Source organism: Ovis canadensis, chromosome 4, assembly GCF_042477335.2.
Source record: "Ovis canadensis isolate MfBH-ARS-UI-01 breed Bighorn chromosome 4, ARS-UI_OviCan_v2, whole genome shotgun sequence".
Lineage (NCBI taxonomy): Eukaryota > Metazoa > Chordata > Mammalia > Artiodactyla > Bovidae > Ovis > Ovis canadensis.
The window spans coordinates 133,254,976-133,270,227 of NC_091248.1; the positions used below are offsets into that span (position 1 = coordinate 133,254,976).

At 43.0% G+C, this 15,252-nt stretch overlaps 1 protein-coding gene across 9 annotated transcripts in view; it reads right to left on the reverse strand.

Moving 5' to 3' along the window:
- LMBR1 (limb development membrane protein 1) overlaps positions 1-15,252 on the reverse strand; it is a 130,614-nt gene that overhangs the window by 69,385 nt on the left and 45,977 nt on the right. The window contains exon 1 of one of the 9 annotated variants that reach the window (XM_069587220.1): positions 1,602-1,776. The exons of the other annotated variants lie outside the window; for them this stretch is intronic. Coding sequence (XP_069443321.1) covers positions 1,602-1,691 — 90 coding nt within the window. The 5' untranslated portion in view covers positions 1,692-1,776. Of the gene's footprint in view, positions 1-1,601; positions 1,777-15,252 lie in introns of those variants that run through there. 9 annotated transcript variants of the gene reach the window in all.

The window sequence follows — 15,252 nt, forward strand, 5'->3', positions numbered from 1 at the left end:
GTGTCCAGCTCTTTGCAATCCCGTGGACTGTAGCCTACCAGGCTCCTCCGTCCATGGGATTCTTCAGGCAAGAATACTAGAGTGGGTTGCCACTTCCTTCTCCAGGGGATCTTCCCAACCCAGGGATCGAACCTGGGTCTCCCACATTGTAGGCAGACGCTTTACCCTCTGAGACACCAGGGAGGATTCCTTTAAAGAATCACTGCTCATTGACAACGTGCCTGGTCACCTAAGGGCTCCAGGTGAGATGTACAAAGAGATTCCAGCTGTTTTCACGCCTGCGAACACGACATCCATCCTGCAGCCCACGGGTCAAGGAGTAATTGTGACTTTCAACCCTTGTTATTTAAGAAATACACTCTGTAAAGCTTTGGCTGCCATAGACAATGACTCCTCTGATGATCTGGGCAAAGCTATTTGAAAATCCTCTGGAAAGGACTCACCATTCTAAATGCCATTAAGAACATTGGGAAGAGGTCAAAACACCAATATTAACAGGAGACTGGGAGAGGCTGGTTCTGACCTTCACGGATGGCTCTGAGGGGCTCAAGGCTTCAGTGGAGGAAGCAAGGGCAGATGCAGTGGAGACAGCAAGAGAACCAGCACTAGCAGTGGGGGTAAGGGTGTGACTGAAGTAGCGCGGCCTCATGATTAATTTTCACAGAAAAGCACTGCCTCTTAGGCACGAGCACAGAAAATGGTTTCTTGAGATGGAATCCATTCCTGGTGAAGACACTGTGAAGACTGCTGAGATGACAGCAAGCGATTCAGAGAGTCACACAAACTTAGGTAAGGAGGCAGCAGCAAGGTCTGCGAGGCCTGAGTCCAGTTCTGGAATCAGCTCTACTACGGGTCAAATGGCATCGAACAGCATTCGTGCTGCAGAGAAAGAAGAGTCACTTAAGGTGGCAACCATGGCCAACTTATTTTAAGAAGCTGCCACGGCCACCCTCCTTCGGCAACGTCCCCCTGATCAGCAGCCAGCATCAAGGCAAGACCCTCCAGCAGCAAAGATGCTGACTCACTAAAGACTCAGACGATGACTAGCATCTTTTTAGCAAAGAGGTGTTTTTAAATTAAACTACGTACACTCAGACACGATGCTATTGCACACGTAATAGGCTGCAGTACGGTGTAACCATAGCTTTCACACGTGCTGGGAAGCCAGAGACTCATGTGACTCACTTTCCCGCAACAGTTATTCTCTTGCGGTGGTCTGGAAACAAATCCACAGTATCTCCAGGGCTGTCAATCTGTACACGGTGTAGGTATGTCTATTAAATACCTTCGGATATCCACCCAACCTAAAGGAACATCACCACAACCACTGTGCACCTGTGTAGCCCTCTGAACCATACATACCTGCAGCGCCAACCTGGTAACCCCCCATCTGAGCTGCTATGCTCATCATTTACTTTTTTTGGAAAAGCAGAGAAACCGGAGATCACAGTGCCACAACATCCACTGGATCACAGGGAAAGCAAGAGAATCCTAGCGAAGCATCACTTCCACTTCACAGACCACACCAAAGCCTCTGACTGCGTGGATCACAACAGACTGTGGAAAATTATTAAAGAGATGGGAATACCACACCACTGTACCTGCCTCCTGCGAAACCTGCAGGTCAAGAAGCAACAGTCAGAACCAGACATGGAACAACGGACTGGTTCCAAATTGGAAAAGGAGTACATCAAGGCTGCTTATTCATATAACTGATATGAAAAGTACATCATGCAAAATACCGGGCTGGAGGAAGCACAAGCTGCAATCAAGACTGCCGGGAGAAATATCAATAACCTCAGATATGCAGATGACACCACCCTTACGGCAGAAAGTGAAGAGGAACTAAGGGGCCGCTTGATGAAAGTGAAAGCGAAGAGTGAAAAAGCTGGCTTAAAGCTCAACATTCAGAAAACAAAGATCATGGCTTCTGGTCCCATCACTTCATAGCAAATAGATGGGGAAACAATGGAAATAGTGACAAGACTTTATTTTCTTGGGCTCCAAAATCACTGCAGATGGTGACTACAGCCATGAAATTAAAAGACGCTTACTCCTTAGAAGAAAAGCTATGACCAACCTAGACAGCATACTAAAAAGCAGAGACATTATTCTGCCGACAAAGGTTCACATACTCAAAGCTACGGTTTTCCCAGTGGTCACGTATGGATGTGACAGCGGGACTATAAAGAAAGCTGAGCGCCGAAGAATGGACGCTTCTGGACTGCGGTGCTAGAGAAGACTCTGGAGAGTCCCCTGGGCTGCAAGGGGATCAAGCCAGTCAATCCTTAAGGAAATCTGTCCTGAATCTTCATTGGAGGGAATGATGCTGAAGTTGAAACTCCACTTTGGCCATCTGATGCGAAGAGCTGACTCTTTTGAAAAGACCCTGATGCTGGGGAAGATTGAGGGCAGGAGGAGAAGGGGACAGAGAGGATGAAGTGGCTGGACGGCATCACCGACTCAGCAGACGTGAGTGTGAGTGAGCTCTGGGAGATGGTGGACAGGGAGGCCTTGGCGTGCTGCAGTCCATGGGGCTGCAAAGAGTCGGACACAACTGAGCAACTGAACAACAATGTGTAACATAAAATTTACCATTTTAACCATTTTTAAGCATACGGTTCTGTGACATTAAGTACATTCACAGAGTCATGCAACCATCACCACCATCCATCTCCAGAGCTTCTTATACGCTCAGACTCTGCACTCATTCAACACTCTCCATCTGACCCCAGCCCACCCTCCATCTACTACATTTCTATGAATCTGACCACACTAGGCTGCTCATATAAGTGAGATCCTAACAGTATTCGTCTTGTTGTATCTGATTTTATTTCACTCAGCATAATGCTCTCAAGGTTTATCTGTGTTGTAACAGGTCAGAATCTCCTTCCTTGTTAAAGCTAATAATATTCTACTGTATGCACAAACCACAACTTATCTATTAATCCACTGATGGATACTGGGGCTGTTTCCAAGTTTGGTTGTCTATTATAAATAACCCTTCCATGAAAATGGTGTATATATTTATCTGTGGAGTCCTTGCTTTTAATTCTTTTGTGTACATACCCAAACCTGGAATATCCGGATCATATTATAATCATATTTTTAATTTTTTAAACAACCACTATAGTATTTTCCACAGTGGCTATTATCATCTTATAGTCTGACTGACAGTGTACAAGAGTTTCAGTTCCTCAATATCCTCACCAATACTTGTTAGTTTTTTTTTTTTCCCCCAGTTGCCAAATGGGTGTGGAGAAGGATCTCCCTGTGGTTTTGATTTCCATCCCCACTCCAGTACTCTTGCCTGGGAAATCCCATGGGAGGAGGAGCCTGGCAGGCTGCAGTCTATGGGGTCATGAAGAGTCGGACACAACTGAGCGACTTCCCCTTCTCTTTTCCCTTTCATGCATTGGAGAACGAAATGGCAACCCACTCCAGTGTTCTTGCCTGGAGAATCTCAGGGATGGGGGAGCCTGGTGGGCTGCTGTCTATGGAGCCGCACAGAGTCGGACACGACTGAAGCGACTTAGCAGCAGCAGCAGCAACGCCTAGTGGTATCAGGGTCTGCTCCTGTGCTTACTGGCCACTTGTACGTCTTCTTCAAAGCAGTGTCTATTTAAGTCTTTTGTTCCTTTTTAAGGATCTGATAGCGTGAGATCCATCACTGTGTTCTTCAAAACTGTTTTGGCTATTCTTGGTTCTCTGCCTTCCATAGAATTATACTATCTCCTTGTCACGTGCTATAAGATAACCTTAAAATTTTTAGCAGAGTTGTATTGACTCTAAAAAAACCTGAAAACTGGTATTGTTCTCATATAAAGAAATTCATAAACATAAAAAAGCTACCCATTTACCTAGGTCTTTAACATCTTTCAATATGATTTTTTCTTTCCATATATTATTTCAGTAAGTTTTAAAAAATCATTTGTTGGGTTTATTCCAATATACCTTAGTTGTCTTGCTATAGAAAAGATTCTGTAATTAGATTTTCTGTTTGTTTTTATTGATTTTTCTGTATTAATGCTACATCCAGCTTCCTTGCTAAATTTTATTTCATTTATAATTCATCTTTAGATTCTACAAGATTTTTCAAAAGACAACGTCATCTGTTAATCCAGACTGTTTCGCTTGCTCCTTTCAGTTCTTCCTTTCCTGGCCTCACTGTGGCTGGTGAAGAACTCTCCTACAGCGCTGTCTGTCACTGGAAATAAAAGCACCCGAGATGGCTCTGACTACAAAGCGACTGCTTCTAGTGCCTGACTACTCAGAAGTGCCCGCAGCGGGCTCAGGGCAGAGCCCACGCGGCGGCAGTGCTCCCACAGCTCTTGGTCTGCTTCCTAGCCGCCATGGCCACCCGTCTCACGGATGTGCTCTGTGTCTCTTCTGAGGTGCTCACTTGAGTCTTTTCTCTCATTTACTCTCCTAACAGGAATTGCAGTCACAGACTTTCCAGTGTTAAACCAACCTTGACAGCTGAAATAATTTGTTTGAATGATGATCTGTTGTGTGCATAGTTGGATTCAGCTTACTATTTCCTGATTCATAAGAATTCATGAATAAGAACGGCTATAATGTTCCTTTCTCATACTAACCGTGTCTGCTTTCGGCATCAAGATCATACTAGTTCCATAGAACACAACTGTGCGTGTTCCATCTTCAGATTGCTGGACAAATTTGATGCAACTGCAGTTATCCATTTTTTAGAGTCTGTAGAAACATCCTGGAAACTGTCTCAACTTTTTTTTTTATCAGAATGACTTAACATAACTTTCATTTCTGGCAATACCGAGAACAAGGCATCTTAATTCCCTCTGCCAAGACAAGTCTAAACTGCTACATCAAATCTTTTCAAATCTCTGTGAAATCTTCTTTTTGTCTATTAACTCCAAGCAGTACATTGAATTTGGTACCTCTCACAATGTTGACTTTTCCCAGTTGTCTGGTCACCTTCTGAGTCCCTGCTCGTGTTTAACACACAAACCTTTTGTCCTGCTGCTTCCTCCTCTACCACCTCCTGCCTCTGGTGACGCTGGGTCTGAGAGTGACTGGGTGAGGCCTCTCAGGACCCTGTGTCCTGGCGGGCCTGTAAGCGTTTACGGGACGATCAGCCCCCAGGACCACGGGCTCTGTGTAAGTGTTCCTGGAGCTCGCTGGCGGCAGCTCCGCTCTGAGCACCTGGCCCTTCCTGTTCTTCACATCCTTCAGCACATGGTTTTAATTTCTGTTAAAACCAGGTCTAAGAAGAATTTGAGGACTACACATACTTGGATATCCAGAAATATTAAAATCAGCCTGCTAACAGATGCAAAACTGGGTAACATCCTGTGGGACAATGAAATGGAATGCTGGGTGCTATCTTTTGTACAGGGAAGAAATCACTTACAGTCTCTATCAGACAAATTAATTTGCATCGGGCTCAGTTTCCTCCAGCTTCACTCTTTAAGCCAAAGGAGATGAAACACAGCCAGGTCAACAGAACTCGAGCCAAGGGGCACACCCCTGAGGGTCGCACAGTCCCCAGCACCCACTGGCAACACCCAGGGCCGCCTCCGTCCGCTCCCAAGTCTTGGACAATTTCCCTGGCACTAGAAAATTTATGTACACAAAATAATTTATTAAAATAAAGGCATAAAATATATGTACACACTAATTATGATTACACAATAATCCAAGCACAAATGTTGAAAGGTAATTTGGAATGATATAAAATACAACATGGGGTTAATTGGCTTTCTCTAAACTTGTTTAAATTATAATTAAAATATTAATGAAAAACCGACAGAAGTCAAGATATACAGGAGAATCGCCAAAATCATCAACCTTGTGAATATGCTTCATGCAAGCAAGTAAGAACCAGGAAAATGAAACGTTAAATATCCTGGAATACAGACACATTTAGGAAAGGTTTACATACATTTGCAGAAATCATCTTGGAATCCTGAGAAGGAATTTCTAAACACTAGATTGGAAAAGATCTTCTTTAAGCAACTTTAAGGTCACGAGGTCCTAAAGGTCCTAAAGGAAATCAACCCTGAATGTTCACTGGAAGGACTGATGCTGAAGCTGAAGCTCCAATACTTTGGTCACCTGATGTGAAGAGCCGACTCATTGGAAAAGACCCTGATGCTGGGAAAGATTGAAGGCAGGAGGAGAAGGGGACGACAGAGGATGAGACGGTTGGATGGCATCACTGACTCAATGGACTTGAGTTTGAGCCAAGCTCCAGGAGTTGGTGATGGACAGGGAAGCCTGGCGTGCTGCAGTCCATGGGGTCGCAGAGAGTGAGACACAACTGAGCAACTGAACAACAAGGTCATGAGAGGCCAAAACAGCTACAAAGCTAAAGAGGAGAGGCCAAAAGAAAAGACTGTGCCACATACTTGCTGATGGAATCAGAGCCAAGCCAAGCAGAGACCACAGAGACTCTAAGGTCTGGAAAAATGAACAAAGAATGTCCCCAAATTTACAAATCGCTGAGTTTCACACGAAAGGTCCGTAAAGCTAACAGGTAGAGAGACAGAGGAATCAGGGACATCAATTCAAGCTGACAGTTAACAAGCACTTCTTGCCACAGGCAACAGGGAAAACATGTGACCGATAAATGACCGGTCAGTTGCCCTGTCCCCGCAGCAGCCACAGCACCTAGCACACAAAAAGTGGTCAGCAGGAACTGACCGAATGAGCTAGCAATGCCAGAAGACACTGCCACCCACAGAGCAGCAACACTGAGAAAGCCCTGAATGACAGAAGCAAATGGGGTCAAGTCTACAGAGAAATGTCCAGGGGGGGATTACCAAAAGACAGAATGAAAATGAGAAGAGAATAGTGATTCCAGGTACTGCAAGCTGCAAAAAGTCCAAACCTACGTGTAATCATAAGATTTAAATATTAATATTAAAAATAATAGGTAATAGTAATATTACTGTGTGCATTTCTTTAGAATAACTGAGTTATAGAAAAATTTATTTAGCTTCACGCTTTTTAATTACCTCACAAAATTAACTACAGATAGATTTAAATATTAGATCTTCGTAAAAACTCCCAGAAAAGATAGCTAAAATAGAATCGACTATATTACTCATCCTTGGCTTTGAAGGAATAATAACACTTTAATAACTTAAACCAATACCAAATTACTAAGAAAATGTAAGTTTAAAACAGAAAAAAGCGAGGCTAAAATGAAATCAAGTTTTGTTGGCCTAGTTGTATGTTTGTTGTCAAGTAGTAAAGAATCTGCCTGACAAAGAAGGAGAGGCAGGAGACGTGGGCTCCATTCCCTGCATCAGAAAGACGCCCTGGAGGAGGGCATGGCGACCCACTCCAGTACTCTTGCCTGGAGAATCGCATGGAGGGAGGACACTGGCGGGCTACTGCCCATGGGGTCACAAAGAGTCAGACATGACTGCGCGCACATACACACACTGCCTGAGCTTCTCATACAGTTAACTGAAAGGCAGTCTCCCTCGTTATTAACAGGACCAGCTCAGAAGTTTCTAAGTTTTACGAATCTTAAAGTACATTAAATAAACTTTCTAATGTTTTAGAAACCAACATTAATTATATATTTATAAACACTTAAAATTTAATTAAACATTATGCTAAACTGATATTATACATCAGGCTGGGTGATAAAATGATACATCAGTTCAGTTCAATTGCTCAGTCATGTCCGACTCTACAACCACATAGACTGCAGCACACAAGGCTCCCCTATCCATCACCAACTCCCAGAGCTTGCTCAAACTGATGTCCATCGAGTCGGTGATACCATCCAATCATCTCATCCTCTGTCATCCCCTTTTCCTCCCGCCTTCAATCTTTTCCAGCATCAGGGTCTTTTCCAATGAGTCAGTTCATTGCATCAGATGACCAAAGTATTGGAGCTTCAGCATCAGTCCTTTCAATGAATATTCAGGACTGTTTTCCTTTAGGATTAACTGGTTTGATCTCCATGCAGTCCAAAGGACTCTCAAGAGTCTTCTCCAACACCACAGTCCAAAAGCATCACTTCTTTGGCACTTAGCTTTCTTTATGGTCCAACTCTCACAGCCATATATGACGACTATAAAAACCATAGCCTTGACTAGACGGACCTTTTTCGGTGATGTCTCTGCTTTTTAATCTGCTGTCTAGGTTTGTCACAGCTTTTCTTCAAAGAAGCATCTTTTAATTTCATGGCTGCAGTCACCATCTGCAGTGATTTTGAAGCCCAAGAAAATAAAGTCTGTCATTGTTTCCATTGTTTCCCCATGCTTTTGAACTGTGGTGTTGGAGAAGACTCTTGAGAGTCCCTTGGACTGCAAGGAGATCCAACCAGTCCATTCTGAAGGAGAGCAGCCCTGGGATTTCTTTGGAAGGAATGATGCTAAAGCTGAAACTCTAGTACTCTGGCCACCTCATGCAAAGAGTTGACTCATTGGAAAAGACTGTGATGCTAGGAGGGATTGGGGGCAGGAGGAGAAGGGGACAACAGAGGACAAGATGGCTGGATGGCATCACGGACTCCATGGACGTGAATGTGAGTGAACTCCGGGAGTTGGTGATGGACAAGGAGGCCTGGCGTGCTGCAATTCATGGGGTTGCAAAGAGTCGGACACGACTGAGTGACTGAACTGAACTGATGGGACCAGATGCCATGATCTTAGTTTTTCGATAGCTGATAATTGATAAAACGTTGAAAATTATACATAATACTTTGAAAAAACTATTAGGCTAATTTCTTGGCTTGGTGTCCCTCAACAATACAGGTAGTAATATCGAACCCCAACTCCTGTGAGGTAGAGGCTTGTGGACTCTCAGGGGACTTCTGCTCAGAGCTAAGGCTGACAGACATTCCCTTTGAGAGAGAGAGAGAGAGAGAGAGAGTGTGTGAGTGTGTGTGTGTGTGTGTGTGTGTGTGTGTGTGTATGAAACAAGTCTGCCCTTTTGCTGAGGGCTTTCAGTGGGGCTTGTTTCAACTCCCATCCTGAATGTCCTGGACCACCTGTAACTACCTCCCTCCCCTGACAGGATATCCACTTTTTCAGTTACCACTTAAGTTTCCTTGTACCTGTTTGATTTTAGCCCTTGGAGATTTTACGGAGGTGAGTTACAGACACAGTATTATTTAAAAGCAGTGCTAGAAGACAATGTGGAAGCTACTTCGTGGCAGAATGAAACTGAAAGCGGAAAACACAGACAGTGGCTTAAATAATCCAAGTAAACAATGATGAAGCCTGAACTAAGGCAATAACAGAAAGAGATAAGAATCTTGTTCAGGAGACTAAATGTGTATTTTAACGTGCAGGTTTTTATCACAACATAAGGTACTTCATTAAATCTCTTCTGAAAAAATCAGAAATATCATTTAATTCTAGGCCTTTAAGAAAGAAGCAAAAATCATTAAGAGATAAGATTTTCTGATACTTCAAAAAGGATTTTTTTTAATTTAAGTCTTCCACAAGCCTTTTTAAAGCCAGACTGCTTAAAATTTAATACTTGTTAATTAACAAGAGAAACATTAATATCAAGTAATCCCAGTAAAATATCAAAGTAAAAAAGCATTTAAATCCAATATTATAAAAACTTAAAATTTCTTCGTGTTTCAAGAAAGATGGCAAGAAATGTTTCCTTTAAATTGACCATTTCAGTACATTTTAATTCTTTTTCTGCTGTTGATGTATGCTTATTTTTTTGTTTTTGCCTACTCATCTTATTTTTAATGAATAAAAGAACATACATTTTATGTATTTTTAAACAGTTCAACTGCTTTCAAAGTCAATCAGTCTGTAATAACAGTAAGAGCTTGTCTTTCCAGATGAGAATTTCTTTTCCTTACCAGAAAGTGTGCAAATCAATAAATTTTCTAGTGTAACTATTAGTGACTTCAGTTTTAAAGAAAAGTAGATATACTACAACCTAAAAGATTACTTCATGTCAAAATTATCAAACAATCCTATTGCTTTGGATGTGTCTGAACACACAACTTTCATTCTGGTACAAATGGGCCAAATAAACAGGCTGTAAAGTGATGGTATCGGGGCCCAGCTGTACACGGTGCACGTTTCATGGGGGTCACAAGATTTCACTGTGGCAGGCTAAATAAATGACTTTACAGACAAGCAAACTGTTGCTCAGTCGTGTCTGACTCTTTGCAACCCCATGGACTGCAGCCAGCCAGGCTCCTCTCTCTATGGAATTCTCCAGGCAAGAATCCTGAAGTGAGCTGCCATGCCCTCTCCTCCAGGGGATCTTCCTGACCCAGGGATGGAATCCAGGTCTCCTGCACGGCAGGCAGGTTCTTTATCACCTGAGCCACCAGGGAAGCCCAAATAAATGTGAGTTTAAGTGCCCAAAACCAGAAGATTCTAGCAACCCTAACTAGCTGCTGGGCAAGCTCTCGTCCTACAGACCTGATTATGTAAGACGCTCTCTAGTCAGCATTGAACCTGGCATTTAACTTTACTTTCAAACAAAATTCACTACAACCAAGGGTAGCCAGTTTTCAACTTCCCCAAAAAAGTTTTAGAAAAGAGACTCTAATTGATGATAATGATTATTCCTATAAAACTTTTATGTATATCAGAAGTATTAGGGCCAGTTTAATTAAAAGTATAATTAGTTTAAAATCTGAACCTGGTGATTTTTTATTTCCTCCTTACCTAAACTTCTCAATTAACAGATTATGAGGCACTCGTTGGTGATTTAATTATCATATAAAATAAAGTTTAAAATTCAGTTACCTATTAAATATAATATCTTTTTTTATGACCTACACTGTTACAAGATAAAAACACTTCTATTCCAGAAAGTAAATAAAGCTGTGTTGGTTGACGCCACTGTAACTTCTTATATCATTTGCTATCACATGTGAAGCAACCCCACACAAACCTTCCTGATGCCTCATCACTGACTTGCTCACAGCTGGTGCCTCTAACCCTCTGATGATGATGGCACTTCTATCTGCACCTCAGTGCTTTACACTCGGGTTAGGTGAGGCACCCGGAGGGCGAGGCCAGACTGCAGTCCACTGTACAGATGGAGACACTAAGAATCGAGCCTGGACGTTGAGGTCAGCAAAGAAGACTCAGGGGTTGCGTCCGGGTCTTCTGAATGCCAGCTCATGGTGCCGCCACCATACTACCAGGCAAAGAAAGGGAAAACCCAGCCACACAGCAAAATCTCTCCCCTTCCGATAACTGGAAAGTGTCGCATTATTACACAGTGCGCAGGAACTGAGCAATGTGCCCTAAAAGCACAGCTGCTCTTTCACGGCAACTGACACCACCACTGACACCATGACCTCGTTGCCTCCTTCATGCAAGTGTACCAGGAAGAGTGATGAAATTGACACCATTCCATTAACTAGATGATTTTTAATTCAAAATCGTTTTAAGCTCAAATAAGTTTTAAATAAAATAAATGCAACCTTTTCTTCAACATAATACTTTTACACGTCTTCCTCTGAGACCCTGCATGTCAAGCTCCAATGTCTGAAGTGCTGTTTATGTTGTTATAACCACACCTTTCACAGCAGAGTCACGATGCCAAAAGGAGCCTTGCACATAACAACACTGCCAGAGCCCAGTGTTCTGAAAATAATCAGCATTATCCATATTGTTTCCACAGAAATAATCAGACCCTCAGCTGAAGGAAGGTAGAGGAATTCTTTTAATAAATTACTGAATGATTTTCTTTTCTTGAAGGTGTTGGGAAAATCAAATTAACACATAACAATAGCTAGTGAGATATGACTCCATTTTCTGTAATAAACACCAAGATCAAAACGAGACCCAAGGTAAATTTCCTTGAAAGGGCCCCAGCAGGAGCTTCCCCGTTTGCATGTGATTTCCTCTCACCCACAAAAACCAAGCCAAATATGCGCATGTGCCGCTAACACTAAGCAGCACTTCCTCAATCGCTCATTCCCAGCAATTTATGGATGATCAGTGGCAAAACGAGCAAAAATAATGAAAGAATGCAACGGGCTTCCTACTCATTTCTGTGTCTTTTTAAGATGGAGGCCTGATACAAATTAGCCACTGGGGGGGAAAGTCATCTGGTCATAAACTACAGTACAAGGCCCCTTTTATGTAAGTTTTGCCAAAAGGGACACAAACCAGGACGACTTCAAACTGTGACCCAGGATAGAAACATATTAAAGCGATGTCTGCTGCTCCTCCACTGTGCTGTCACGGTGCTCAGCTTTATAGGCCTTGCAAAGCACTGCACCCAGCTCTTCGCTTCCACCTGGCCAGCCTAATTAATTAGGAAAGGAAGTTACCTCAGATTTTGTCCTTTCTGCTTTTATTATCAAGCACTTTGTTTGAAGTTTGAGGAGTTAACCTCTTAATCCTACAGACCGTGTGCTATGTTCTGGACATTTGGGGATGTCTGGATGGCTTCGGTAATTGGTCAGGATGTTGCTGTCACTTATGGTAAATTTTATGCCACAACTTCAAATCAAAGATAGGCATTAATGTGAGGCACAGTATAAAGTTACTCCCAGAAACATCTTTGGTTCATGAAACAATCTGTCATCGAAGAGATTTTTTTTTTTTACTTTAAGTTGTTAAATTTTTTTCCTCATGACACTTTATTTTCTTTATGACATTTTAATTCAAAGTAAGATGTTAAGATACAATATGAAACAAACATATTCCTAACTCCCATTTAAACTCTGGCTAGAGATCACAAAGAGTCAGACACAACTGAGCGACTGAACTGAACTGAACTGAGAGAGCAGACTGGTTGATTATGCAATCGAAAAACATCTTCTGACATCATCTGAAATAATCCAGAGGTCCCTCCGAGGCAGCGTGGGGAGAAAGAGTTACACAGGTGACCTGAGTATGACAGGAACAGGCGCGAGGTCAGGCCCAAGACCCTCACACTCTGGTACATGACTGAGTGGACAAGACAAAAGCTGTGGGAAAACATCTCCACCACAAAACAAAGACAGAACCCCAGACACCACCTCTTCATCAGAGCTGAGACACAAGATGCAAGCAGAGGACAGGCTCGAGTACACGTGAGCACAGGTAAGGCTCACTGCAGCATAGACAGGTGACCGTGGAATAATCTAAACACATGTGAGCACACGTAAGGCTCACTACAAGACAGACAGGTGACCGCGAAATAACCTCAGCTAACTACTAACAGAATTCCAAGTTAAAAGTGACCTTCTTACAAAAACAAAACAAAAAAACCTGCTTTATCAAAACCACTTATATTCTCCTACCCTTGAGAATTATACAGAAGGGAAATAGCTAGGAGATGGGCCCAATAAAACAGAAACAAAGGCCAAGGCCAGGAGAGAGAAGAAAGGCGATTTAAGGCCCTTAAAAGGACATGGTCAATCCCCCAGGCCTAAAATGTCCTGTTTGAATTAACATAGTGGTTTAATTAAAAGCTAAGTAGAGAATTCTGCTTAATTTGATTCTCAATTCGAGCTCCGCATCCGCCATGGCCAGTGGCCAATTTCCGCATCTCGGCACGATATGCAAGGGGCTGCTTTACAATCGACTGCCCAGGGGAATCAATGGGAGTTTGGTGGGGCCATGTGCCATTCAGGGGCTCCGCCAGACTTTGACGCAGTAAAACAGCACCAGGAGGGAGGCCAAAGGGAAAAAAAGGAAATTTCACTTAATCATATTACAAGTTTGTCATTACTCAAATTATTGTGCTGAATCTACCAATTACGGTGCTTTCTAAAGCTCTCCTCAAGGTCGCCTTGGAAGTAGACGTGTCAAATGTAACCAATGAACAAAGCGCTTTAAAGGGACCCATGTCAAAATGTCAGCAGCCCACCCCCTGCATCAGAGCAGTGGAGTTCCTCACTGTGGTACAGCCTATGGCAACACCACCTGTGGAAAGCACTGGAGATGCTACCAAACACTGTTCAGAATCTGAGCAGTAGATACAAGTGGTCGTATATAACGGGACGGCCCAGTGCTGCAAGCACAAAGACGCCTAACACGTTAGACTGAAACAGACAATGCTAATAACAACCCCTGAAACTTCCCTGTGACTGGAAAAGGTAAACATTGTGAACGACATTCCATGATTACTCGGACTTTGAAGCTCTCTAAACATTCCTAATAAGGTCTAGATGACATTCTTTTTAAATTTTACTGAAATATATTTGATTTACAATGTTGTGTTAATTTCTGCTGTATACCAAAGTGACGCAGTTATACATATACGTATTCTTTTTCAAATTCCTCTCCTTAGGTTTATCACAGAATATTGAATATGGCTGGAGGGACTCTTAGGCAGTTTTGATTCTGCTTCAGTACATGCCATTTCAAAATGGGAAAAATAATGTGGAATCATAAAATTGTCTAATAACACGTGAATAATTAAGAGCCGACTGCTGTATGTCTTTGCTTCCCAAATGTCTATGCATGCAACACTGATGTGTTCTAGAGTGCTCAACAGTCAAATGCACGAAGCTCTAAGATAGCAACACGACACCTAACGTTTACGGAGTTCAACCCTGGGTTATGTGTTTCGCGTGGACAATCACTTCTCATTCAGTCTTCCAGATGCAACGGTGAGGTAACTATCATTACTAGACCCACTCCACAGAAAGAAAACCTGAGGTGTAGATGATGCCGCCAGCCCAGGCAGCCGGACACTAAAGACAGACTCTCCCCCATAGTCCTGCAGCCTCTCCTCCACAGCCCCGCCGCCAGCACTAAGAGAACTATTCTCGCCTCTTCCCCTCCAAGCCACCTCCCTCCTTCCTTCAGCAGCATTTATTAAAGGCCACACACTTTAACTTGGTCTCTGCAACTCCCATTCGTCCCCCAGCCACCAGAGTCTCATAAACAGGAGCCATCCCTTTAAATCTGCACCCCTCCCTTTAAATCCTGGCTGTGTCTGGGAATTAACAGGATGGGTCAGGCCCACTGCATCCTGCAATCCCTGGGCACATTAGTCCCCTCGGAGACCATGCAGTGTAGCTGGTGGCTGGAGGGACTTGAGGAGACATACTCAGAGATGCACTCAGAAAAGGCACTCTTTTAATCATGTACAAAGAGACTAGAAGTAAAAAAATTGGAAGGAAGAACTGCTGTCTAACTGTAGGTGCAACATCTCTCTACTTGCCTTCTTACACCTCTCCTCAAGCTGTCTCCCCTCTGACCTCGGTGGACAAGGGGGAACAGAAGAGTAACTTCTCACTGGGTTTTTGCATCAACTGTTTTTAATTCTAGAGATGGTGCTACCTCTGCTCCGACAGTCCCTTTCCCAGTTGGTTAGTTC